Consider the following 27372-nt stretch of genomic DNA (forward strand, 5'->3'; position numbering starts at 1 on the left):
CGTCCCTAAAATTTGGACTTGACAGCCTGACACGTATTTATGGTTCCAACTGACCGCTTGTTACCACTAAAAAAGAAAAACCTTATATGAGTTTGGTCTATGCATACATCACAGAAGTCTACGTTACTTTTTTTGTAAAAAATTAATGGTTGATTCTTCCACATACAACACATCCTTTAAGTGATGAACAGGAAAATGTTGAGGGTGCCAAGACAGCTGTCAGCCCCCTTTTTTTTTTTTTTACGATATTTGCAGGAGTGGCACTTACACCAAAAAAAACTCACAAAATGTTCCTGGTGTGACAAACTCAGGCCCTGGGTCTCTTCAGGAGTAGCCTCTTCCCCAGAGGATTTTATCTCTTTTACCACCTCTGATGCAGGTTCTTTCTGTGGTTCCTACTATATCAGCAAGGAAGGAGATCTTTTTGGTTTGCAAGCTAGGTTTTCTAAACCAGAAAGAACTCCAGAAAGTTGGTGTTGTAAACCTGCAATAGCTGAAGAAAATTATTTCCTGGACAAAAGGAACTTAGAAGGCGATTTTTTTTTTTAGTTTTGTGCCTCATAAGCAGCCATTCCTCCCCCACCTACCCAAACATATGGAGGAAGCCGTTCAAAACAGTGGCTACAGACCTGCTATGTAAGCAGCAGTGCATTGCACAAGGGCTACCGATAACAGTGGGTGGTAGTCAGAAGGCCCTATTCCACAAGATGGTGTCAAACATCCCTGATAAGCCTTACAAAAGTACACTGCTCCTGTGGTGCAACGCTCTGGAAGCTGCAATGTGCCAAGAGTGTAGGCACTTGGTAAACCAAAGGCATAGCCACCCCTTTCTCAGGGTACAGAAACTCACCATTCCATATTGGGGGGGGGGGGGCAAACTTCACTCATCTTGGCAGGCATGTCACTAGGGCAACTTCCCAGATTAGGATCACCACCATAGACTTGAATAGCACCCTTGAACAGTCAGTTTAAAAATTGCACACAGTGCAGTCCATGGCAGGGTCTGGGTACCAGTTCTCTTGCCCTTCGAAGACTAGATCCCACCTCATGCCCCCCCACCTCATGCCCCCCCCAACTGGAATTTTGTAAAAATAGGATTTTTGTACTCACCGTAAAATCCATTTCTCTGAGTTTATGGACAGACACAGCAGCCTTTGATCTTAGGGTTAATTACCTTCCTTCCAGGAGAAGTTAGGCAGAAAAACATCACTTTAAGTGTTAACAACACTTTCCTCATTACAGCTCCTCCCAGGGGGCGTGGTCCCCCAGGTATAACCCACACTTTGCCTCAGCAGCTTCAGTTCACAACAAGCAGTACAAACGAAGGAGGGGTGGGTGCTATGTCCATCCATGAACTCAGAGAAATGGATTTTACAGTGAGTACAAAAATCCTATTTTGTCTTCCGTTCATGGATGGACACAGCAGCCTTTGACCTTAGGGACGTCCCCAAGCAGTGACATAAAAAAATTGAGGGGTGGGGAAAAAAAACACAGCAAACCAAGCTACACCACAAACAAAACCGGAGTTACTCAACGGAGAAACTCCAACCTTAAACTGCCGAAGGAGGCATCCAAAGATGCCCTCACATCCACCTTGTAAAATTGAGACGGTGTGGATTGACGACCAGGTCACTGCCTTACACACCAGTAACACAGAGGCTTGATGACGGAAAGCCCAAGAGGCACCGATCGCCCTGGTCGAATGCGCCGAAACCTGAAAAGGAGGCTCCCGCCCCTTCAGGGCATAGGCCTGAAGCACAACCTGTCTGATCCACCTAGAAATGGTGGCCGACCAGACCGCTAGGACCTTTTTTAGGACCATTCACCGACACGAACAGTGAGTTCGACTTCCAGAACGGAGCCGTAGCAGATAAGTACACACGTAGGGCCCAAATCACATCCAGGGAATGTAAAGTGGCCTCCTTGGGGTTCTTCGGCCGAGGACATTAATGAGGACATGGTGTTACCATCCTTTATGTGAAAAGCCAAAACCACCTTCGGGAGAAAAGACGGCTGTGGCCGCAGCACCACCTTATCCTCATGGATGGCCAAGTAAGGAGCCTTGCAGGATAAGGCCGCCAGTTCAGACACCCATCTGATCGAGGTAATTGCCACCAGAAAAACCACCTTCTGGGACAGTCAACAAAGGGATCTTTCGAATGTCCTCAAAGGGAGCGTTTTGAAACACCGAGAGGACTAAATTCAAGTCCCATGGGGGCAGTGGAGAGCACACGGGAGGGTCCACATGTCAGACCCCCTGCACAAACGTACGCACCAAAGAGCTAGAGCCGAAATCTGACTCTTAACCGTACTTAAGGCGAGAGCCTGGTCCACTCCCCGTTGTAAGAACAGCAGAATCCGGGACACCACATATGTACGGGGGTGCCATCTCATCTCCTCACACAGAGATGTAGGCCTTCCACGTACGATAGTAAATCTTCCTTGAAGTAGACTTCCGTGCATGCAGCATGGTAGAAACCACCGAGCCTCATAGGCCCCGGTCCTTCAGCACCTGGCTCTCAACAGCCACGCCGTTAAAGCCAGCGACTGTAAAGCAGGGTGGAAGATCGGACCCTGCGACAGAAGATCTTCTCTCAGGGGTAGACGCCAGGGGGCGTCTGCCAGACACACCAGGTGCGGCCAATCTGGGACGATCAGGATTGTTGGAATCCCTTCGGCTTCCACTCTGCACAGCAGGCGAGGAAGAAGCTTCAGGAGGGAAAGCGTAAATTGGGCAATAGTGACCCCAAGGTGCCACCAACGCGTCTGCCCACAGGTCCTTCGACCTGGCCACGAACCGTGGCACCTTCCGATTGAGACGGGACGCTAAAAGGTCCATGTCTGGAGTGCCCCACTTTCGGCACAGAGCCTGAAACACCTCCGGGTGAAGTGACCACTCTCCTTGGTCTAGTGTTTGGCGACTTAGGTAGTCGGCTTGCCAATTCTGTACTCCCGGAATGTACACGGCCGATAGAGCCGGAACAGACCTTTCGGTTCACCGAAGGATGTGCGCGACCTCCGTCGCTGTAGCTGAGCTCCGTGTGTCTCCCTGATGATTGACATATGCCACGGCCGTGGCGTTGTCGGACTGGATCCTGACCGGTCGGCCCTGCAGATACAGGGACCACCTGGCAAGGCACAGCTTGATTGCTCGAAGCTCCAGTACATTGATTGGAAAGCGGGACTCCTCCTGAGTCCGGTGCCCCAACCAGAGATGCTGGCATCCGTCGTAACCACTGTCCAATGGCACGGCAGAAACAACTTCCCGGTCCGAAGCACCGGAGACGTCAGCCACCACACCAGGGAAGACTTGACCAGATGACTCAACTGAATCTGGTAACCCAGAGATGAAGGGAGCTTGTCCCAACGTGACAAAATTTCCTTCTGTAGCACTCGGGTGTGGAATTGGGCATACGGAACTGCCTCGAAAAAGCCGCAAATTCGGCCCGAGACACGGGCGGGGGCAGACCTTCATGCGGAAGCAGATTTTTGGTACCAGGTGCGTTTCTGCCCTGCAGCAGGGGTCTTGGCACCTTGAAAACTTTTTCCTGCCGCACTGGGCGGGCGAAAAAAACGCTTGGGGGTAGTAAAGGAGGGCCCTTGCGTACGGCGAGGCTCCTTGCCCTTCCCAGACTGCGGGAGCAGTGTGCTCTTACCACCTGTGGCATCCTTTATGACGTCATCCAGGGACGCCCCAAAAAGCCATTCACCCTTAAAGGGTAAATCCACCAAGGCCTTCTTGGAGGACTGGTCCGCAGACCAGCACTTCAGCCACACAAGGCGGCGTAGTACCACCGCGTAGGCGGAGACCCTGGAAAGCAAGGGGAGCGTATCCATGGCTGACTCACAGACAGACTTCAGACCCTGAACCAACTGTTCAGCCAGGTCCTTACAGGTCTCGAAAGCATCCTGCGCCTCCAGCTCCTGTAGCAAAAACTTTGACGGAGGAGTACACACTTTTTAAAAAAAAGTCCTCCTCAAAGGGATAACGGGTCGCAAAGTATTTTGGAACAGCAAAAACTTTCTGCGGCGTATCCCATTCCTTGTATAACAATTTGTCCAAATATGGAATACAAGGAAACACTTTTGCGGGGCGGCTTGCAGAACCCAAAAGGGACCGGCGCATCCGACGCCTCCGCCAAATCCTCAAGTTTCTGAGTAACACGCACTGCAGAAATAAGAGCTCCAACAAATTCCATATCATTTACTGACCCCTAAAGCAGAGTCATCCTCACTGTCCACGTGGGTTAAGCCCGCATCATCTAACATGACAGAACCAGAGCCAGAAGCAATAGCAGAGTATGACACTGTGTCAGAGACATCCCCAGAAGCAGGCTCAGGGAGGGGACGCTTTTTAACCCCCCTTCTGGCCACTTGTCGCCTCAACAGATGCAGCAGGGGCACTAAGGGTTAACTCAGGCATTGCTGGGGAAGAAGCTCCTGGTTCAGGCGCCATGATGGCCCACTACTGTGCCACCCTGGTACTGCAAAGCGGAACAACCCACCGGTCACCTCCCCGCTGCAGAAACAGAAGGCAGGGACCCCCAGGGAACTCACCACCCCACCTGGTTGCAGTGTGAGCTGAAAGCGCTGAGGAATGCTGGCTGCGCTGTGTCTGTCCCTCATGGATGATTTGCGGGCTCTAGCAGCGCTATTTCAGGCACTAGAGGCCAAGACTTTCAGATGGCCGGCGTCTGAGGGGGAAAAAAAAGCACCATGCGGGCTACAAGAAAATGGACGCCGACCATGTAAACCGCGTCCGCGGCAAAATGCGGTTTACACAGCAGCACCCTCAAACGTAAAAAAAAAAAATTCACAGCCCCCCCACAACACACGATCCCCGGTGGCGATAAAACCCCAGGAGGCCCCCCCTCACAGCCGCCACCCAGTATGGGGAAGGAGGGAGAGGAAAGCAGGGCGGACCCTCAGTCGACCTCCCCAGGGAAGCACCAGCCATACCACCTTGCCAGGGCAAGGGGCCTACTTACGCAACCTGCGACCACCGGCTGGAGGCATTCGACAGAACCAACATCCGCTAAACGGCATGGCTGTCGGCCAGACACTGTGACAAGGCCATAGAGACCGATCATATGTGTGCCCTGGAACATGTAGTTCCCCGGCGGCCCCTGGAGAAATGGGGCCTGTCGTGGAGGACCCAGAGATGAGCTGAGGGCCGGCACACGCTCTATGGCCGAACATGGGGGGACTACAAGAGTCAAGACCCAGCCTGTCACCCAGTCGGCTGTTGATAAAAGAATCACAGGATTCAAAAAAATGCAGGAATAAAAGCGGGGGGAAAAAAAATTTCAGAGTACAGGAACTCCAGAAGGCCATGTCCGCTCCTGGCAGAAAAAAAAAAAAAAAAAAGAAGAAGAGGAGCTGCTGAGGCAGTGTGGGTTATACCCGGGGGACCACGCCCCCTGGGAGGAGCTGTAATGAGGAAAGTGTCGTTAACACTTAAAGTGATGTTTTTCTGCCCAACTCTCCTGGGAGGAAGGTGAATAACCCTAAGGTCAAAGGCTGCTGTGTCCGTCTATGAACGGAAGAGAAATATTAGCGATAAAATAAGTTTGCAGAGACTACACATGCATGCCCATCACCTAAGCCACTAGCAAAAAATCTGAGGCTGTGGCCAACAGGATCATCTTTTTTTTTGCCTGTACCTAATCACCTGAAGATGGCAGCATAACCCCCATCACTATGAAGATGCCCTCTAATGTATGAGAGAAAGCACCACTTTACACTCCCCTCATATCACCATTACATAGGAAGTGGTATGACAGTTACAAGATTTTTGTTTATTGGACTGTGTGCATCTTTGGGGGGGGGGGGGGGGGGGGGGGGGGAATAGGACACTAGGCTGCAATCTACTAATTATGCTCAGCTACATTCCAGGCACATAAAAACATTTGTCATCTTTAATTTTCTCCTTGGGCCCCTTCCAATGGGCGGCTGAGCTGTGGTTTTACTGAGACCCCTGTCCAAAAACCATGTTAAGCCAGCCATAGATCTCAAATCTCAGCTGGATCAACATGGACTGGCTGAGATTTGAGCCATTTATGAGCAGGAGAATTGACTTGGGTACAACCAGCATGCTGAGTTTTATGATGCGAGTTAAAGACACTAGCAAAAAAAAAAATAGGATTTTTGTACTCACCGTAAAATCCATTTCTGAGTTAATGGACGGACACAGCAGCCTTTGACCTTAGGGTTATATCCACTGCCTTCCAGTAGTTAGGCAGAAAAAAAGCACTTTAAGTGTTAACACTTTCCTCAGTGCAGCTCCTCCCAGGGGGCATGGTTCCCCAGGTATAACCTACACCCTGCTCTAGCAGCTTCGTAAACAAGCAGTACAAACAAAAAGGAGGGGTGGGTGCTGTGTCCATCCATGAACTCAGAGAAATGGATTTTACGGTGAGTACAAAAATCCTATTTTCTCTTCCGTTCATGGACGGACACAGCAGCCTTTGACCTTAGGGACGTCCCCAAGCAGTGACAAAAAATTTGAGGGGTGGGAAAACATCACAGCAAACCAGGTTACACCCCAAACAAAACCAGAGTTACTCAACGGAGGAACTCCAATCTTAGACTGCCGCCTGTAACACCTTGTGGCCAAAGGAGGCATCAGAAGATGCACTCACATCCACTATGTAAAACTTTGAGAAGGTGTGGACTGACGACCAGGTCGCTGCCCTACACACCTGTAACACAGAGGCTTGATGCCGGAAAGCCCAAGAGGCACCGAGCGCCCTGGTCGAATGCGCCGTAATCCAAAAGGGAGGCACCCTCCCCTTCAGAGCATAGGCCTGAATCGCAACCTGTCTGATCCCCCTATAAATGGTGGCCGACGATACCGCCAGGCCGCTTTTAGGACCAGCCACCGACACGAACAGTGAGTCCGACCTCCGGAACGGAGCCGTAGCAGACAAGTACACTCGTAGGGCCCGAACCACATCCAGGGAATGGAAAGTGGCCTCCTTCTGGTTTTTCAGCTGAGGACATAAGGATGGAAGAACAATGTCCTCATTAATGTGAAAAGCCGAAACGACCTTTGGGAGAAAAGCACCACCTTATCCCTATGGATGACCAAGTAGGGAGCCCTGCAAGACAAGGTCGCCAGGTCCGACACCCGTCTGATTGAGATAATTGCTACTAGAAAAACCACCTGTGACAGAGTCAACAAGGGGATCTTGCGAATGTCCTCAAAGGGAGCATCACGAAGCACCGAACGGACTAAATAAAAGTCCCATGGGGGCAGTGGATGGCACACCGGAGGGGCCACATGCCGGACCCCCCGTACAAACGTTTGCACCAAAGAGTGCGACGCCAAGGGTCGCTGAAAGCAAACAGCCAGAGCCAAAATCTGACTCTTAACTGTACTTAAGGCGAGAGCCTGGTCCACTCCCCACTGTAAAAACAGCAGAATCCTGGACACCACGTATGTACGAGGGTGCCATTTCATCTCCTCACAGAGATGTAAGCCTTCCACGTAGGATGGTAAATCCTACGTGAAGTAGACTTCCATGCACGCAGCATGGTAGAGACCACCGAGCCCGATCGGCCTCTCCATTCCTGGCTCACAACAGCCACGCCGTCAAAGCCAGCGACTGTAAAGCAGGGTGGAAGATCGGACCCTGCGACAGAAGATCTTCTCTCAAGGGTAGACGCCAGGGGGCATCTGCCACCAGACGGACCAGGAGCGGCGCAGCCAATCTGGGCCGATCAGGATTGTTGGAATCCCTCTAGCTTCCAATCTGCGCAGCAAGCGAGGAAGAAGCTTCAGAGGAGGGAAGGTGTATATTAGGCGATAGCGACCTCAAGGTGCCACAAACGCATCCGCCCATGGGTCCCTTGACCTGGCCACGCACCGTGGCACCTTCCGATTGAGACGGGACGCTAGAAGGTCCACGTCTGGAGTGCCCCACTTTTGGCAGACTCCGAAACAGCTCCGGGTGGAGTGACAACTCTCCTTGGTCTAGTGTTTGTCGACTTAGGAAGTCAGCTTGCCAATTCTGTACACCCGGAATGTACACCAAAGGATGTGCGCGACCTCCATCGCTGCAGCTGAACTCCATGTGTCCCCCTGAAGATTGACGTTTGACGTACGCCACGGCTGTGGCGTTGGACTGGATCCTGACCGGTTGGGCCCTGTAGATCCAGGGACCACCTGGCAAGGCACAGCATGATTGCTCGGAGCTTCAGTATATTGATTGGCAGGTGGGACTCCTCAAGTCCAGCGCCCCTGGGCAGACTGGGTGCCCCAAACGCCCCCTCCCCCAACCAGAGATGTTGGCATCCGTCGTGACCACGATCCAGTGGCACGGCAGAAACGACTTCCCGGTCCAAAGCACCGGAGACGCCAGCCACCACACCAGGGAAGACTTGACCAGTTGACTCAACTGAACCTGGTAATCCACAGATGACGGCCCTTGTCCCAACGTGACAGAATACCATTCTGTAGCACCCTGGAGTGGAATTGGGCATACGGAACCACCTCGCAAGAGGCCACCATCAGACCCAGAACATTCATGCAGAGATGACCACTTCTGGGTGGACAATTGCAGAGTCTGAAGTTTCTCCGAAGGGAGAAAAAAAAAAAAAAACTCCCCTCATTCCAGGACTAGTCCCAGGTATTCCAGTCTCTGAGACTGCACTGACACCGACTTCCAGATATTCAGAAGCCAGCCGAACTCTTGAAGAGTCCGACATGTCCTCTCCTAATTCCGAGCCTGAAGACGCTCGCAGGAGGTCATCCAGATATCCCATGATAGCGATCCCCCGATGTCTCAGCAGGGCCAGTATCGGGGGCAAGCACCTTGGTGAAAACCTGTGGTGCCAATGCCAAGCTGAACAGGAGGGCCACAAATAGAAAGTGGTCCTTCCTGACCGCAAAAAAACTCTGGCGCTTTGGGAACATGTAGGTACGCGTCCATGAAGTCCCCTGATGGAGTGCTGCTATTACCGAGCGAAACGACTCCATCCTGAATTTAAGCACCTTGACAAAACAATTGAGGGCCTTAATGTCAAGGATTGGACAGACCCCTTCCTACTTAGGTACTACGAACAGATTGGAGTAAAACCCCTGAAACCGTTCCAACGAGGGAACTGGTACAATCACTCCCCTGACCAGAAGATCCTGGACAGCCCCTGACAGAGCCCGCCGGCGAACCAGAGGAAGCTGGAGTTGGGAAGGAAAAAAAAAAAAATCGGTTTGGTGGACAAGAGAAACACTATCTTGTACCCCGAGGAAACTACTTCGCAAAACCAATAGTCGACGAGAATAGACCTCCCTGAGCCATGAACTTGCGAAGCCGCCCCCCACCCGAGACCCGGGCAGGGGGCAGCCCATCATGCCGAAGCAGGTTTGTCTACAGGCTTGCGGAATCAGGGGCGCTTTTGCCCTGCAGCGGGTGCCTTAGCACCTTGCAAACTTTCCCCTGCCGCACAAAAAACGCTTAAGGGTAGTAAAGGAGGGCCCTTACCTACGGCGAGGCTTCTAGCCCTTCCCAGACTGTGGGAGCAGTGTGCTCTTACCACCTGTGGCATCATTAATGATATCATCCAGGGACGCCCCAAAAAGCCACTCACTCTTAAAGGGCAAATCCACCAAAGCCTTCTTGGAGGATTGGTCCGCCGACCAGCATGTCAGCCACACAAGGCGGCGTAGTACCACCGCATAGGTGGAGGCTCTGGAAAGCGTATCCAGGGCCGACTCAGACAAATTCTAGACCCTGAGCCAATTGTTCAGCCAGGCCCTTGCATGTCTCGGAATCATCCCGCTTCTCCATTTTCTGCAGCAACAACTTTGCCCGTTCACTCAGTGTCTGCGACACCAGAGACCCAGCCACAACCAGTCTCCGCCGAACCCACAACTGAACAGAGCGGGCCACAGCCCCCACCTTCCTATCAGTGGGGTCCATAAAAGCAGGAGCCCCTTCCACAGGCAATGTGGTGGCTGTACTCAGTCTGGACACTGGAATGTCCACTGATGGAGGAGACTCCTCAAAAGGGAAAAGCACCGCAATTCCCGCAAAAAAAAACAAAAAAAAAAAACAAACATTCTGTGGCGTGTCCAAACCATACATAGCAATTGCTCCAAACATGGAATACAGGGAAATACTCTAGCGGTGCTGGGCGGTTTTTGCGGAACCCAAAAGGGACTGGCACATTCGGTGCCCCCGCCCATCCTCAAGTTTATGAGTAACACTGCAGAAACAAGACAAATCCCCTATCATGTACTGACCCTGGGGCAGAGTCATCCTCACAGTCTCTGTGGGTTAAGCCTGCATCGCCTGACATCCCCAGAAGCAGGCTCAGGGAGGGGCGCTTTAGTACCCCCCCCTACTGGGCACTAGCTGCTTCACAGACATTGCCTCAGATGCAGCAGGGGGATTAAAGTATAACCCAGGCATTGCTAGGGCAGAAACAGGTCCATGTTGCCCCCACCGCTGTGTACTGCAAGGCAGAACACCCCACCGGTCACCTCCCGACTGTAAAAAATAGAACATGAAGCCTCCCAGGGACTCACCACCCTGCCCGGTTGCAGAGAGCTGAAAACCCCTGGTGTGCTCTGATGTGCTGCGTCTGTCACCTCCGGGAAGATTTGCTGCGCTTTGCAGCGCTAAAACTGACACAAGAGGCCAAGAGAAATCCAAGATGGCCGCCGTATGAGGTAAAATGACCAGCGGGCTACAGGAAAATGGCCGCCGAGCTATGTAAAGCGTGACCACGGCAAAATGGTGGCCGTGACGCAGATTAAATTCCACAGTGATGCACCAAACACCTCACTACACAGCAGCATCCCCCCCAAGTAAAAACACAGCCCCCGGTGGTAATTAAGAGACCCCAGAAGGCCCCCCACCTCACAGCCGCTACCCAAAATGGGGAAGGAGGGAGAGGAAATAAGGGAGTGAGGAAAGTAGGGTGAACCCTCAGTCGACCTCCCAGGGGAAAATTCCAGCCATACCACCTTACCTGAGCAAGGGGCCATACTTACCTGTCCTGCGACCACCGGCTGGAGGTATCCCAGACAGAACCAACGTCCACTAACGGCATGGCTGTCGGCCACACTGTGACAAAGCCATAGAGATCGGTCATACGTGTGCCCTGGAACAAGAAGTTCCCCGGCCGCCCCTGGAGCAATGGGGCCTGTCGTGGATGACCCAGAGCTGAGGGCCGGCACACGCTCGATGGCCGAACATGGGGGGGGGGGGGACTACAAGAGTCAAGACCCAGCCGGCTGTTGATTGGAGATCTTTTTTTTTTCTCTTTTTGTTTTGTTCCTGCATTTTTGAATCCTGTGATTCTTCTGATTACAGGGACTCTAGAGGGCCTGTCCTCTCCTGACGTTAGGCAGAAAAGAAAAACTGAGGCTGCTAGAGCAGGGTGTGGGTTATACCCAGGGAACCACGCCCCCTGGGAGGAGCTGCACTGAGCAAAGTGTTAACACTTAAAAGTGCTTTTTTTTCTGCCTAACTCTCCTGGAAGGAAGCGGATATAACCCTAAGGTCAAAGGCGGCTGTGTTCGTCCATGAACGGAAGAGAAATCACTGTGTTGCCCAGCAGGGACAGCTCCTCGAATAGCTCAAAAGGCATTCACCATCAACACCAATTGCATCATCTATGGCCAGCCTAAAGCTAGTGGGAACTACTACCCTCTACCATTTGCTGCATTTAGACAACCCCCAGCTGTGATATTGCCATCAGATCTGAACCATAATGAGCTTATGCATTCAGAAAGCCTCACAGTAGGATGACTAGCAGTTACACTCCAGTTTGTCAAACCCCATCAACTCAATGAAAGTTATGGTGGTTGTAAACCCATACGCATACCAAGTGACGTTGGGCGATAACGGATGAAAAACACTTCTGCATACGTTTTCTATGCATCTGTAGTCATTTTTGCTGCCAACACAAAGAAAGGAATCCTGGGAGCTGCGGTGGCACGACGCGATTGGCACTGCGCCGACAAGCCATTCACCTCTGCAGCTAAAGTTCGGATCCCGGTCTCATCTACATGTGAATGGAGTTTGGTGGTCTCAGCCCGGCTCCCGGTGGGTGTGCTATGCGAGGTAAGCTTGCGCTTAGTACGCCCACCCCCCTCCCACAAAAACCACCACACTTAAACGCACTCGAAATTGGGTTAACATGCACGCACTTTGACCACGCAGTCTCTAAAGAGAGGCGAAGGACTAACGGGGCTGGTTGAGCGGGCTAGATCCTCTCACTCCCTTATAGGGAGTCCCTCTGCCCCGTTGGGCTTCAAAGCGGAGCAGGTAGGGCGGGCTGTGTGGTAGGACCCCCTCACACACCCACCATTGCCACCCGGGGCATGGAGAAAGGTGGCAAATTGCCTCTGGGGAGGCCTGCCTACTCCCAACTCCTGAAGTACGGCTCCTCTCTCAAGTACACGCACAAAATACACTTTAAAAAAAAAGAAATAAAAAATAAAAAAAAGAAAGGAATCCTTTGAAGACCCCTGCTCCTAGATCAGAGTCCTGTGCCCCTATTACACAGAACAGGCACAGCTGTGAATAGGTGTCACAGGCTGAGTGCTGCAGCTCCCTCCCCCACCACTATTTATTTTTAAACTGTTGAGAAGTGCTGCCAGAGGTGATTCATGCTGTCAACATACAAAAGTGAGAAAACACAAAAAAGGTATGTAAAGAAGTTACATTATTGTCATGTTAGCTGATGCTAGTTAATTTGGCCAGAGGATTAACTTCTGGAGGTGATTAAGATGCAGTAAGTGGAGCCAGGAGATTGTACTTGGGCAGGAGACACATCAGCCACAGAAAAAAATAAATAAAATATATAGACTAGTCTATATGGGTGGTGGCAGCAACAGGTATAGAACAGTGATCCCTGGAGGAGTGCAAACTAAAAAAAAAAGGCAAGTCTGCCATACTGTGAAGACACTTTATTGCAAGAATTTCAATATATCTACTCAAAACTGTTGTATTAAAAAGGCGCATAAGACAGTCTAGGCATTTAACCTAGATACCAACAGGTCTGAATGATGTCTTGCAATATAAACAATAAGACGTACAGATCACACCAATTACTTTATTCATATAGTGTTGATTGACAGGCCAAAAAAAAAAAAAATTCTGACAAATGCAGATTTAAAACAGACTAGGAATCAGATTAAGTGCCTACACACCTTTGCCAAGCACGTTACAAAAATGACCAAAAACTCCATAGTAGGAGTGTCGAGTTGCTGGCTGTATAGGGGTTTACAACCAGTATGTGCCTCTGGCTTAGCAGGTTAGTTTGAAAGTTACTACAAAATGCCCTGTATCAAAAACATTAAATATCAGCCTGAGAGAAATAAAAACCAAGAGTGAAAACGTACAGGCAGGAAAGAAAGAAACTGAGTGAAAACCAGCAGTCCCTTTGTGTACACATTTAGTTTTATTGTAACAAAGCAACTTGTACACTTTAACGTTTAAAACTGAGCATTATTTCCTTTCCAAAAAAGAAAAAAAAAATTTGACAATGTCCATTTCTGTGTCGGGGCCGAGAGCCATCGAGGAGATTTAGTTTAGCTTTTACCATTTTAAAAGTGTCTTAAACTGCATGGATGTCTTGAAAAACATCACAAACATGCCAGAGAGAAAAGCCATATTTCCAAAATGCCCAACCTAGCCCTCCCACCCCTCCCTGCTGTCTCTGAAAACCCTCCCTCCGACTACCCCCCTCCCCCCACAATATTTGTTTTTTTTATTCTTTTGACGTTTTTTTAAACAAGAAAAAAAAAAATAGACTGATACATGTTGGTAACTGCCATCTTCCCATATTCACATGGAAATGGTAACCTCTGAGCCCAATATACACAGGAGAGGAAAGAATTATGGAAAGACTAGACTGGTATGCACTACCACACAGGTTCTAAGACCTCAGCTTAGACCAAAGGCAAGTTGCTGAGGACACAAGACTCTGCATACACCTTATGATGGTACAGGTTGTAGTTTTGATTTCAGAATGGATTTGGGGAAAAATAAAATAAAAACAAGGTTAGAGATTTTCACTGTATTTTTACTCAGTTCTTACCTCTCCCCCCAAAAAAAATAAAAAATATGAACCATGATAAAGAGGGGAAGGGACCAAGAACAAGGCGACCAATCACACAAAAAAACAAAAAAAACAAAAAAAAATAAAAATAAACACAACAGCATCTTGCTCCCAGGGACTGGATAAAAAATAAAGGAAAAAAAGGGGTGGAATCCAAACAATGCAATCACTTAATCATCTTCGCCTTCATCTTCCTGTAAACCAAAAAAAAAAAAAAATAGAGTATGAGTTACATACAGCGAAGAAAAGTTAGTAAAACCTCAAGACCCCTTTCACACCGAGTCGCTTTGCAGGTGCTATAAACGCTAAAAACAGCACCTGAAAGAGCCGCTGCTGTCTCCAATGTGAAAGCCCCGAGGCTAGTCCTGCTAGAAGCATCTTTGGAGTGGTGTGTATACCGCTCATGCCCATTAAATGTGCACCACAGCTATACCGCAGGCAAAATGCTGCTGCAGCAGCGCTTTGTGGGTGGTTTAAACCCTTTTGCCCGCTAGCAGGGTTAAAAGCACCCAAATACCCCGGCAAATAAGACAGTAAATCGCTGAAAAAAAAAAAAAGAGCTTTACTGCTGACCCCAGTGTGGAAGGGGCCTTAGTGCTAGCCTTTGCTAACAGTTTTGGACTGGACAAACAAAATTCAGTGGCAGCTGGTGAGCCCAACAGAAATGTATCCCAATGACCCATCCCAACTTACATCATGAACTAAATCAACCCACATGGCAACCTATGTAGTCCAATGCCATCTACTGTAAATAAGCCTGCTAAGGTCAAAGTTTGCTACAGGGGTGAAATGTTTTCATGGGGGTTCCTAGATATTTTAAGAAGCTTTAGGGCCCCTTTCACACGGGCGGACCACCTGTCGGTTTTTTTTAGATGGACCAGAAAAGACACTCAGTGCAGATCTATGGAGCCACGGATGTCAGCGGTGACATGCCCGCAAACATCCGACCCGCTAAAGTGCAACGGTTGGAATTCCTATTTTCCATCTGTCTGGTGGATCGGATGAAAACGGGCTCCACAGTATGTCTTGATCCGATCCCCCATATAGAGGAGAGCGGCACTGACAGGTTGGTCCTAGCACAGAGGCAGACCTGCCATTCGACGGAGCAATCCCCGCTAAGCAAAGCGGAGCCTGTACACAAACACATCAGTGTGAAAGGGCCCTTAGGGGCACCAAACCTTAATCTTTATTAATGCACTTTTATCAAAACTGGAGAATGGTAAACAGCTTCCAAATTATTTTAAAGTTTGAAGATAGAATTGGTTGGCATATACAGATGCTCCAGTTTTGATTAAAATTCTCTAAATTTTTAGCACTAAATTGCCGTTTGATTATAAAACAGTTTTGCATGCATAATATAAGTAAAAAGAAGGTTTACGTACATACCTCGGCCTCTTCTCCCTCCTCATCTTCCTCGTCATCATCCTCTCCTTCAACCTCATCTTCATCCCCTTCCTCATCAATGTCTTCAAGTCCTTCCTCCTCTTCGTCATCATCATCTTCCTCCTCTCCTTCGTTTTCTTCATCCTCCATATCTGGAACCTAATTAAAAATGTATAATTTTAGCTACCACTGATTACGTATGTAGAGATGACTAAAGGTTAAAGTAGATGTTACTCACAAGGTAGTACTGTAATGGATTAGGCCATATGTCATCCTTTATAACCTCTCCCAGCTCATCTGCGCCAGCATCAGAATGATCCGTGAACCAAGTGAAAAAGCTTTCAGGTTCTTCGTGTTGCCTCTTTCGGCTGGCTTTATTCTGTGTTTGGCTAGAGCGCTTCGTCAAATCCTAAAGTGAAAACAGAAAACCTCAATTTAAGAACAATTTCAAAAATTTTTTTTAAGAAAACGGTACTTTCTGCAAGGTAAAAGATCCTGATTACTGCCTACATACACTGCCCTTGTACCAACTTGGGCAATGACTGGAAAGAGTGAAACCTAGCAACCAGAACTTTTCCATCATTTCACCAATGCAAATTTATTGTTTACAAGATTTTAACGCTTTACATGTTTGCGTAATGACTGCACATTGTTTTTTTTTACATTAGGCAACATTTTAAAAGCCTGTAAAGGTCAGTTTGGGGGGGGGGGGGGGCAGAAATTAATAATGGACCCAGAATTATTGCACCAACTCCAATGCATGCAGCGATATGGAACACATAGCACAAGCAAAGTTTGTGTACATAGGCGCCCCCAGCGTTTACATTTATATGTACATGGGGGGTGCTTTTGTGTAAACATTTGACAAAGTCCCTTTTGTAATAATTTTTAAAAAAAATAGGGGTGTTTTTAGGCACTGAAGCCAAGTGCAGGTCTGGCTCTACTAATTTTCCCTGTCAGCCAGGGAAAGCGACACCCGAAACCATAAGGGATGTTATATACACTGCTTACAGGTTCTTTACAGCTAGATGGAGACCCCCCCCCCCCATATATAAAAAAAAAAAAAAACAAGATTCGATTCAATGCCTACTTGCATTCCTTATAAGCATTACCAAGGGCACTAGCAACCTTCTAATTTATGTCCATTATATTCCTACCTTCCCAGATTTCCATTTTATCTCCGTTGACTTTGAGGATGGATCGCCACTCTCATTTAAGTGAAACTCTTTAGAGAGAACTTTGTTTTCAAAGTAAGGATTTTCATCAAAATTCTGCCAAAGAGAAAGATAAAGGGTTAGCCACCAAGTTCTCCAGTCAAGACTGGTAAACCACACAACATACTTCATTGTACGTACAAAATCTATTCTGTATCCAGATTTTATGTCTTCAAACTCTGTGACCTCCACCCGGGTGAGATAGTGAAGTGCTTCCTCATCCTCTTCGCCCAACAGTGCAGAGACTGCAAAAGAGGGAAAAATAAAAGTTAGAAATGGTTACCAAGCCACCATGATCCGTGCAAACACAACTGCCAATATCTACTACAATAATAACTAGAGGCAAAATGTTTAGCTTTAGATACAGTAAAGAGGAATCAGAACACATTATTGCTGTGTGTCCCAGTTAATGAAATCAGCTTTCTAGTTGTCTAGCTTACCATCACCAAGAGTGAAAGAATACCAACTTTGGGTTGTTACCAGAACAGGGAGGGGAAAACTTTCAATGCTGGTGACTTGAGAGATTTCTCCTAACTTCCTGCTTTGCTTTGGGTGAAGAAGAAATTTCCCCAATCGGACACAGATAGCAAAAATCTGACAGGGGGTTATAACACCCTCATACACATTTTTGTATAGAGTAAAAGTTTTGCCTTGAGTTTCACTTTAGGGCTCCGACCACACTACCATGATTTAAAATGTTACTTGAGTAGCACAGAATTGCAAAACAGGGAAAAAAATGTAATGGTTTTTAATGGTGGTCGTTCACATCCATGCAACTCACGCACAGTAGGAGGGGGAAAAAGTGAAAAGGTTTCTGTACTACTTGGTGCGATTTTGGCCCCATAGAATATGCAAACCACTTTCAAGTTGCACTACATAATTGCACTGATCAGGGGGGGCCAAACTCAATTTCATAGTGGGCCGCATCAGCATTATGATTGTCCTCAAAAGGGCTGGTTGCATATTCAAGATTAGATGTCCAGCGCATCAGCTCCCCTTACATTAGATGTCAAGAGCCACCCCACTGTCAGAAGTTGAGTCTTCTACATCACAGTGCACCCCATTTCCTTATGCTGCTGGGACGAAGCTGGATGCATTGCTTGAAAGCAGGGGTCTGCAGAAGTGCGAGGGAAACAAGAAATTGGCCTGAAAGACATCTGTGCCTTCAACATATGAAAAAGGGATTGGAATGGACACAAATGAAGATCTCATGCAGCTGCATTAAAAGTTTGAGGGCAATCTTCATAAGATCTAAAATTCTGATCTCTAAATGTATGTTCACACCTGCGATGTACATTAGAGTAATATTAGGCTAAACATGATTTTTACCTTGTGGGTGATTGACAAATGTTGTGACCCAGAAATTTGGGATTTTGGCGATCAATTCTGACCTCTTCTGAAAGAATGGCTGACGAAGTTTGTTGTATTTCTGTTCTACTTTCAATATCTCCTCACTGGCTTGTTCATTCAGTCTAAAGAGAGAAAATGGTTGGAATTACAAAAACTGCCATCTAAGCAACTACAAACATTAAAGGCCAATTTCTTATCAAGGGTAAATGTTACACCAACAAAGAGCAGATAATGAAGAATGAAATTTCAGTGTTTAACATGGTTTACTGCACTTTGCATCACCAATTGTTATCACTAACTGGCAAACGAGACATTTTTGTAAAAAATTATAGGAGCGATGCTAGAAAAGTGGTCCACAGATTCAGCACACCCCCCACTGTTTATATAGTCACCCCTACTTCACAAGTAGAGATGACTATAGCAGTTTGTGATACACTTACCATCTAAAGTGATCGCAAAGCTTTGTTTACTTTTTTAAACAAATGTGTCATACTTACCTCCACAATTAGTTTTACAGTTAGACTTCTGGGGGTCCACCGGCAAGGCTGGTTGCTCCTCCCTGCATATAACCCTCTCCCCAGGAGAAGTGCATTTGGTGTCCTTAGACGCTGAATGTAGGACTTGCCCCAGTCCCATTGGATTTGCTTGACAGCAGCGGGAGCCAACAGCTGTGCCGTTATCAATCGAATCAAGAGCCGAGAACCCGGGAAGAGCGCGTCTCCGGTGGGGCAATACAGGACTCAGGTCAGTGACAGAAGTTTCCACCTTAACGCATTAAGGTGAAAAACCATGAGGTTTACCCCTTTAACCACCCTTTCTGACCAAGCTAATTTTCAGCGCTATCTAAATGACAAATTACGCAGTCATGCTACACTGTACCCAATCAAATAATTTTGTTCCCACAAATGGCTTTTTTTTTTTGCTAAAACAAAAAGGAAATTTGAAAAAAGTAGTTTTATAAAGTACGTATTTTCCCTTAACTGATGGGCACTGATAAGGCAACACCAATGAGGTGGCACAGAAGATTGGCACTGATAAGGCGGCATTGATGGGTACCTATGGGTGGCACTGGCAGGCATTGTGGGTGGGCACAGATTGGCAGCCGCCTGGTGATTTACAGGGGCATACCTGGTGGTCCAATGGGGTGGCCATCCTGGTGGTCCTGGGCAGGATCCGAGGGGGGGCTCTGCTGATAATCAGCACAGACCCCCGTCAGGAGAGCAGCTAATCGGCTCTCCTCTACACGCATCTATCAGACGTGAGTGAGGAAAAGCGGATCAACGGCTCTTCCTGGTTACATCATGATTAAACACGACTGATCACGTGGTAAAGAGTATCTGACGTCTTTTTGCTATATGGCGGATGGCAAGTGGTTTAACTGAGGCTAGTCCAGTCTGCACAGTTAATGAAGGAAACCACAACTCATAATTGGTATATAATTCTCCAAGGATGCCATTATAATTCCCTTCAGAAAATAAACTTCAAGCTTCCGTGTTTATTTTAAAATGCAATCAAACTTTATAAAGAGAATACAGATTCATCATTGATTTTGTGACCAAACCCCAAAGTTTTAAGTGGTCACCAGAACAGGAATAGAGGAGAGGAAAGTCTTCCAATTAGAATGTTTTAGTAAAAGCACCAAGGCTGACTATACACCAGATTGTACAATCTCCTTTAGATTTTCCAAAACAAAAAAACTGTACAATTCTAAAACAATCGTTTCAACGTCAAATGAGGAAGGGCAGTACGAAGTTAGTCAGATTGTAGGCTGACCATACACAATATCCTTTAAATCTTAGAATGGCCTGCCCGATTCAATACAAGTTCAATGTACTGATTAGCGCTACAACACAAAAGAAAAAAAATAATTAAGTTGTGTTGTGCTGATCACAAACAGTGAAACAAATGTCTACTACATAGCTTTGGGCAAAAGTAGTGTAGATTGTATGGTGTATGTGCCACCTAAAATGGATTTACACGCACACTTGAGATTCTCTCCCTTTCTGCTGCATCTACAGCAGTGGTTCTCAACTCCTGTACTCGGGACCCACTAACAGGCCAAGTTTACAAGATAGCTGAAAGACATCACAGGTAATTCGCTGCTCAGTGATTGCAATATTCTAGTCAGCATCTTCTCATGGTAATACATAAAATCTGGCCTGTTATTGGGTCCCAAGAACAGAAGTTGAGAACCACTGGTCTACAGCATTGCTTCTCAACCTCAGTCCTCAAGAACCCCCAATGGGCCATGTTTTGGGAACTTCCCTTAAAATAGCTCTTATCAATACCATGATATTGATTTAAAAGCAGCTATGTAAAGTATTGGAAACCCTGGAAACATGGCCCACTGGGGGTACCAATGTTGAGAACTGCTGGTCTACAGGAAAAGTAGTATCTCTTCACTCCCTGTCCCATCAGTGAGATTTTGCTGTTCTGTTTGTGTGCCATTTGGGGAGATTTCCAAAAGGAGACAAAGTAGCACAGTGTCTCCTTTTGGAAATCTCCCCAAATGGCACACAAACAGATCAGCAAATAGATCAGCAAAATCTCATTGATGGGACAGGGAGTGACCCCCCCCCCCCCCAAAACACCATAAAGACAAGACATCAAGTAAACACCAACCAAGCCCACAATGGGACAGGAAGTGAAATCTAAGACAGGAAATAAAAAAATTTCCCCCAACGCACAATAATGGGACATGAAAGGGAAATCCGAGGCTGTATTCACACCTGAATGTTTCAAAGTGACGTTTTTGTCATGATTTTGTACAGGTCAAAGTAAAAAACAGAAAAAAAACGCCTGTAAACTACCCCAAAGAAGCTCATGTGTTGAGCTTCGAGTGACAAAACGCTCAAATCTGAAATGAATGTGATTTTGCTTGGGCGTTTGAGCTGAAAAACGCTCAGGTGTGAACGCAGAGTAAGAAACCCATGAGAGGAGATGGAAAGGAAATCAGTGGCACACAGGACACGAGAAATCTTGTAAAGAACATACCAAATGGCACTAAGACAGGGCAGGAAATAAAGGGAAATCTACGGCACAGGCACTGAAGATTCCCATCACAAAAACTGGACATGAAAAGAAATCTCCAATGACAACAAAAAACCACATTGAGTTTCCTCCATGTAACGAGTGAAGTATTGAAGGTGACCCTATGAGGGGGGGGACACACATTGTACACAATTACCTGTCTATTTCATTCTGTACTTCGTCGATATGCTCGATGGCTTCCTGTTGCTCTTTTTCTATGGAGGAGAACAAAACAAAGACAGATGAGATGGGGGATATATATTGGATGGGGTATATACTTTATGCGGGGTGTAGAAGGCACGGGGGTATATTGGCGGGAGAACACACCGATCGTTGATCACGCAGAGGGTTCCGGTATCCCGGGGCCCTCTCACCCACGTGGGTCTCCCGGCTCACAGGAAGTGCCGCTCACACAGGCCGCGTCCAGCGGGAAGGACGAACCCTGCGGCCCCGGAGACCCACGTGGAAGCGGCGCGGATACCCCTCTCCCTTCTCCCCCGGGAAGGTGATAGCGGAGCCCAGCCGCTGAGTGTGCCCACGAGGAGCCCCCGTGTCCCGGCCTGCGCCATGCGGATCAGGACGGAAGCATCATGGCGGAAGACAATGAGCCGGCGGCCCTCCTGCGCCACCCGGGCCGGACCAAGCCGCCCTTCCCTCCCGGCCTCGGCACAGCGCCGCCCGGCGACTCTCCCACCCGCCTTCCCCCCGGACCTCGTGCGGCGCGCAGCCCGCCTTCTCCCCGGGGCCTTCCCGGGCAGCGCGCCTTGTGGAAAATGGCCGCCCTCCCCCTCCTCTTTCCCTCCCCGGTACCCCGGCTTACCTGAGGTCTCGTCCGCTCCGTCGTGGTTGGAGTTCACCTCCTTTTTACTGAGTTTGGCCGCCGGCGCCGACATGTTGCTGTAGAGAAGGGGAGAGAGGCGAGCGGAGGAGGAGAGGGGGGTGCAGGCTGTGGCCTGGCTGCTGAGGGAAGAGGAGGAGAGAGGAAGCTGCTCCTCGGTGAGGCGGTGCAGGGACCGCTCCTGGGAAGGGAGGAGGAGGGGGGAGGACGGAACACCTCAGCAGTGATCCCCTCCTTCCTGTACGGCCTGAGAGATGCTGACGGGCAGCCCGGAGCGGGACTACAGACAGACAAGTGCGATGGCCGCCGCTGTGTATGTGTGTGAGGTAAATGTCGCTCGCCACCACTGTGTGAGTGAGAGAGAAAAGAAGGGGAGGGGCCGCACTGCGCTCGGCACCAACACGCGCTCCCGCTCTTGGGATCGAGGCAGCACCACCTCCTCCAACAAGGGCGGGGCGGGGTTTGCTAACAGGTGGGCGGGACTTCCAGCATCATTTTCGATCGAAAGCCCCTCCTTCTCTCCCCCTTCCTCCAGCGGTTCTTGGGAAAGGTGGGGCGAGCTGTTGGGATTGGGACGGGCGCGAGGCTGGGGGGGTCACGTGAGGGGGGCGGGAAAACATGGCGAGCTCGTGGTGCGGATGCGCGCTCAGTTCCCGCCGCACGCGGCGGTGGGTGATGTGGCCACGCCCACCCCGCGCACCAGTGTCCTGTAACCCTGTAGGTGCCTGGCTGGAGGGGAGTGTTACATAATGATAAGAGCGGGCCGAGCGCCCTTGTGTGCGCACCTCCTGCTGGTCGGTCCCAGGTGGGACACCTCACACACCTCAGTCTAGGTTTACTTTCTACGCTGCAGTGAACGTCAAAGTTTGATATACGGAGCAATAAGGCCCCATTCACACCTAGATGTTCCACTAACATGCATTGCTTCAGACAGCGGCATACAGGAGCCTATTTACATTAAGACTCCTTTCACACTGAGCAGTTTTTCAGGCAGTTTAACGCAAAAATAGCGCTTAAATACCGCCTGAAAAACTCCTGCCCTGCAGTCTCAGTGTGAAAGCCTGAGTGCTTTAACACTGAGGCGATGTGTTGGCGGGACCGCGCCAAAAGTCCTGCTAGCAGCATCTTTGGAGCGGTGTGTTTACTGCTCCTTCCCATTGAAAACAATGGGACACCACGGCTATACCGCCGGCAATGTGCCTCTGCCGGCGGTATTAACTCTTTTTCAGCCGCTAGTGGGGGTTAAAACCACACCACTAGCAGCCGAATTCCGTGGCAATTCCGACAGTATAGCATCACTAAAAATAGCGGCGCTATATCGCCACTGCACCTCCCGCCCGGTGTGAAAGGGGCCTAATAGTTGTGTCCTACACACCACAAAAGAAGCTCCCGTACCTTTCCAGGCAGGGAGTTTTGTAAGGCAGTTTTCACACTGGGGCGGGAGGTGCGGTGGCAGTATAGCGCCGCTATTTTTAGCGTTGCTATACCGTTGGAATTGCAGCATATTCGGCCACTAGCGGTGCAGTTTTAACCCCCGCTATCGGATGAAAAAGGGGTTAATACCGCCGGCAATGCACCTCTGCAGAGGCGCATTGACGGCGGTACGGTATAGCCGCGGTGTCCCATTGTTTTCAATGGGAAGGAGCGGTAAACACACCGCTCCAACGATGCTGCTAGCAGGACTTTTGGAGCGGTCCCGCCAGTGCATCGCCTCAGTGTGAAAGCACTTGGGCTTCACACACGGAGACTGCAGGGCAGGAGTTTTTCAGGCAGTATTTAGGCGCTATTTTTAGCGCTAAAACGCCTGAAAAACTCCTCAGTGTGAAAGGGGTCTAATGCACCATTCTGGCGTGTTTGTCACCCAACAAAATGCAAGTTTCTTGGGCACAGTTCTAGAAAAAATTGTGCCACGCATTTTCCACATGTTCCCAGAACGTACATGTAGCATTACCCCCGCAGGAGCCGCTGGTTTGTTGTTGGGATCGGCGTAATAAGTTACCTCAGTGTTGTCTAGGGGTGTAGCTGATGAATAAGTAGTGAGCGAATGTCCAGTACACGAAGAAAGATTTTCAAATGCTTTATTTCAGGCCCAACATAGCCAACATCAACATGCAGTAGGAAGGAAAGGTTGATGAAGCGATAGAGAACTTGCGGTATCAGGCCTGGATATGGAAAGAGCAATCCTGCTCTCAGCAGCACAATAATAGTAGTCACCGTTCGTCGCCACTCTAGCCAGACTGGTGAAGTGCCCCCGGACAGACTTCTGCCACAAGCCTGGCAGCCGAAGTGTCACTTTAGATTGCTGGGAGGAACAGGCCTCTGCCACAGACCTGGCTCTAGGGCCTCTGCCACAGGCCTAGTACTTGAATAAGCTAAACGAACGAATTGAGCGAATCCTCCCAGTAGATTGAAAGTAGGTCACCGGATGACGGCAAGAGTACCTGTCAGCATTCCGGTCACCAGATCCCCGATGGTTCGTTCAAGCTCTGTTGGATAACCTGCCTCTGGGTTCTCCTCAAGCCGACCCCCCAATCGAGCGGCCCCCAGCCTGGGATATTTTCAGTAATTTGGGGGACCCAGTAAGTCACTGGGGCCCTCTCAGCAATTTGAAGCTCCGCGTAGCATGCGACCCCAGCCTGGAAGGCCATCGCCGGGGTCCGTTGGATGCGTGCACCCTAAAGGTGGATGCCGCACCTGGAACCCGCAGGAAGAAGAACCAAAAAAGATGGCGTCTGCCACAGATATACCCCTTCCCAGCATGCCCCACGAGGGAAAACTCCTCTAATTGGCTGCTGGGGAAAAGTAGCTCTGTCAGAACCCCTCTAGCGCCATCTGTCGCCCAGGGGTGGAAACAACACCCCTGGAGAGCAGACTGACCTACAGGACAGTTCTGGAATGACAGCAGCCCATAATTTAACAAATTGTGAATGGAAGCAAATAACTCTCCCATTCCCCACTAACTTTAGCGTAGTGACCATACTGAAAGTAAGGGGGCGCTACATACACATGTGAATGGAGCCGAAGGTCCAGAAAACTGAACCCCCCTTCTCTCTGTGGGCCAAATTTACATGAAGTAAATTTCCTCTTAAAATATGAGGTAAAATAACTCAGATTTTTTTTTGCAATTCACAAAAAAACGCTACTAAAATAAAGCATGAGTTATTTAATCAAAATGTGAGGTATTTTTACCAAACTCCAGACCTGCTCAATTCTATATACCCTTCTGCTGATAGCCGCTGTTGGCGCTGTTGCAATGAGGTGGGGACTCTATATCATACCTATTGGACCTGTTCTCTGATCGTTCTCTATTGGCAGACAGTGCACTCCCTACCCCATTCCATCTTCGGTTCCTGGGTGCTGTTTTTTATTTTTTCTGGGTATTTTACTCATAAAACCATGAGGTATTTTATCTCATGCTGTGATATCCAGTGGGATGAATACACTGGAGAAGGGGTAGAACCCCTGTCAGTTTTTAGTGCTAATAAAGCCGGGCGGCCCAGCTGTCCGAAACAACATATCTGTACGTTGTTCACACTTTCTGGTCTGGGGCGTGCATGTGCCCTACCGGTGACCCACTCCCGCTGTGATTGGACGCAGCGGGACTGGGGATGAGGCCCTTGTCCCCATCAACATGGGGACATCCTCCCCATGTTGAGGGCATGTGGCCTGGTACAGTTCAGGAGAGGGGTGGCCGCACTCTGTCCCGCCCTCTTTTCTGCGGCCGGCCAGGTTAACATGCTCTGATAAGGGTCTGGTGTGGATTTTGGGGGGAACTCCACGCAATTTTTTTTTTAAATTTGGGGTAGAGTTCCCCTTAAAATCCACACCAGACCTAAAGGGTCTTGAATGGATAATTGGGGGGAACCCCGCGTCATTTTTTTTTTAAATTGACGGCGGGGTTCCCCTTAATATTCATTCCAGACCTGAAGGGCCTGGTAAATGAATTTGGGGGGACCCCCCACACTATTTTTTTTATGAATGAATCCTCTCTGAATTGCCAAAGCCGACAATTCATTATAGCCGCAAAGCCGACAATTCATTATAGCCGCAAAGCCGGTTTTAAATGACTTTTTTTCCGAACCCGAACTTTCAGCAAATTATTCGGGTTCGGGTCCAAAAAAAAAAAAATTCGGTATGAACCCGAACTTTACAGTTCGGGTTCGCTCAACCCTAATTATAATTTATGATTTTGTGTTTCAAACTTTATCATACCCGAGATGTCTACTAGACTCTTGTTTGATCAGATTTAAGGGCCATATTCTTGAATAAAGTAGGCGGGCGGCGCGTAAGCCATTTACACTCCGCCGCCCCAACCTACAGGAGCAAGTGCTGTATTCCCCAAACACTTGCTCCGTAGTTTGGGGCGGCGGAGTGTAATTGGCCGGCTTATCCCCGCGTATATCCAAGGGGGCGGCTTCTATTTAAATTAAGCGCGCACCCGATTCTAACGAACTGCGCATGCGCCGGGCTTAAAATAGCCCAGTGCGCATGCTCCAGTTCTCGGCGTAAAACGTCAATGACGCCGACGTGTGCGTCATTGACGTAAAGTCGTATTCAAGAACGACTTAGTAAAACGACGTACCCGACGGGAAAACACAACGCGGACCCGACGCCATACTTAACATGGCCTACGTGGGACTGGCGTAAGGTTACCCCTCATATAGCAGGGGTAACCTTACGCCTACGCAAACGACGTAAGCGACGGTTACGCGATGCAAATTTGTTCGGGAATCGGCATATCAGGCTCATTTGCATAAACAAATGAGACCTGAACGTAAACGCCACCTAGCGGCCGGCGGAGTAATTACATTTAAGATCCGACAGTGTAAGTGACTTACACATGTCAGATCTTCAGCGTATCTATGCGAAAATGACTCTAAGAATCACTCGCATAGATACACTGGCCAAAAAAGAGAGATACGATGGAGTATCCTGAGATACTCCATCGTAACTTTACTCAGAATATGGCCCTTTGTGAATTATTCCTAAGAATTACAGGTCTACAATATAAAATGCCAATTTTTCATGCAAAATAATTGTACCGCTTTCAGCACCTAAAACCAGAAAGAATCATACCGCCAGGGAGGTTAAGGTGGATCGTAACCAAATGATATTTATTTTGTTAAAGCACCTCGTATCATACACAGCTGTATTTAAATTTTGTTGTATCTAGGGCCCCTTTCAGATGGACGTTCCAATCCAGTCCACCTCTCAGTTGTTCAGGAGGACCCATTGGGAACCTCCATTTGTTTGCTATATAGGGGCGGATTTCAGCGGAGCATATATGGGTGTCCACTTGTGACCTCTGCATATGCTAAAAATGGGTTTAAAAAAAGCTGCAGATTTAAAAAAAAAATGAAAATAAGTTTTGAAATAACACTGGTCTGTCTTGGTGCATTGCATGGATGCATGTGCGTTAACATGCATTGCTTTGAGTCAGCACACAAATTTTAATGGGCTGGCAACACATCATCTATGCACGAC

The 27372-nt window shown here is 48.7% G+C and overlaps 1 protein-coding gene across 2 annotated transcripts; it reads right to left on the reverse strand.

Moving 5' to 3' along the window:
• Window positions 1-14016: 14016 nt before the first annotated feature.
• Window positions 14017-22300, reverse strand: SET (SET nuclear proto-oncogene). Of its 2 annotated transcripts, none has more exons than XM_040324731.1 (8): window positions 21871-22300; window positions 21208-21265; window positions 18000-18142; window positions 16812-16915; window positions 16614-16727; window positions 15695-15865; window positions 15460-15615; window positions 14017-14267 (listed from the first exon to the last, which is right to left on the reverse strand). In XM_040324731.1, the coding sequence occupies exons 1-8, from the start codon at window positions 21941-21943 to the stop codon at window positions 14244-14246; spliced, it is 843 nt and encodes a 280-aa protein (XP_040180665.1). In that variant the 5' UTR covers window positions 21944-22300; the 3' UTR covers window positions 14017-14243. The 2 variants fall into 2 exon arrangements, with proteins under 2 accessions (XP_040180665.1, XP_040180666.1); XM_040324732.1 differs by having other exon boundaries at window positions 15456-15615.
• Between the last annotated feature and the right edge of the window lie 5072 nt (window positions 22301-27372).

This window comes from Rana temporaria, chromosome 9 (assembly GCF_905171775.1).
Source record: "Rana temporaria chromosome 9, aRanTem1.1, whole genome shotgun sequence".
NCBI classification, from domain to species: Eukaryota; Metazoa; Chordata; class Amphibia; order Anura; family Ranidae; genus Rana; species Rana temporaria.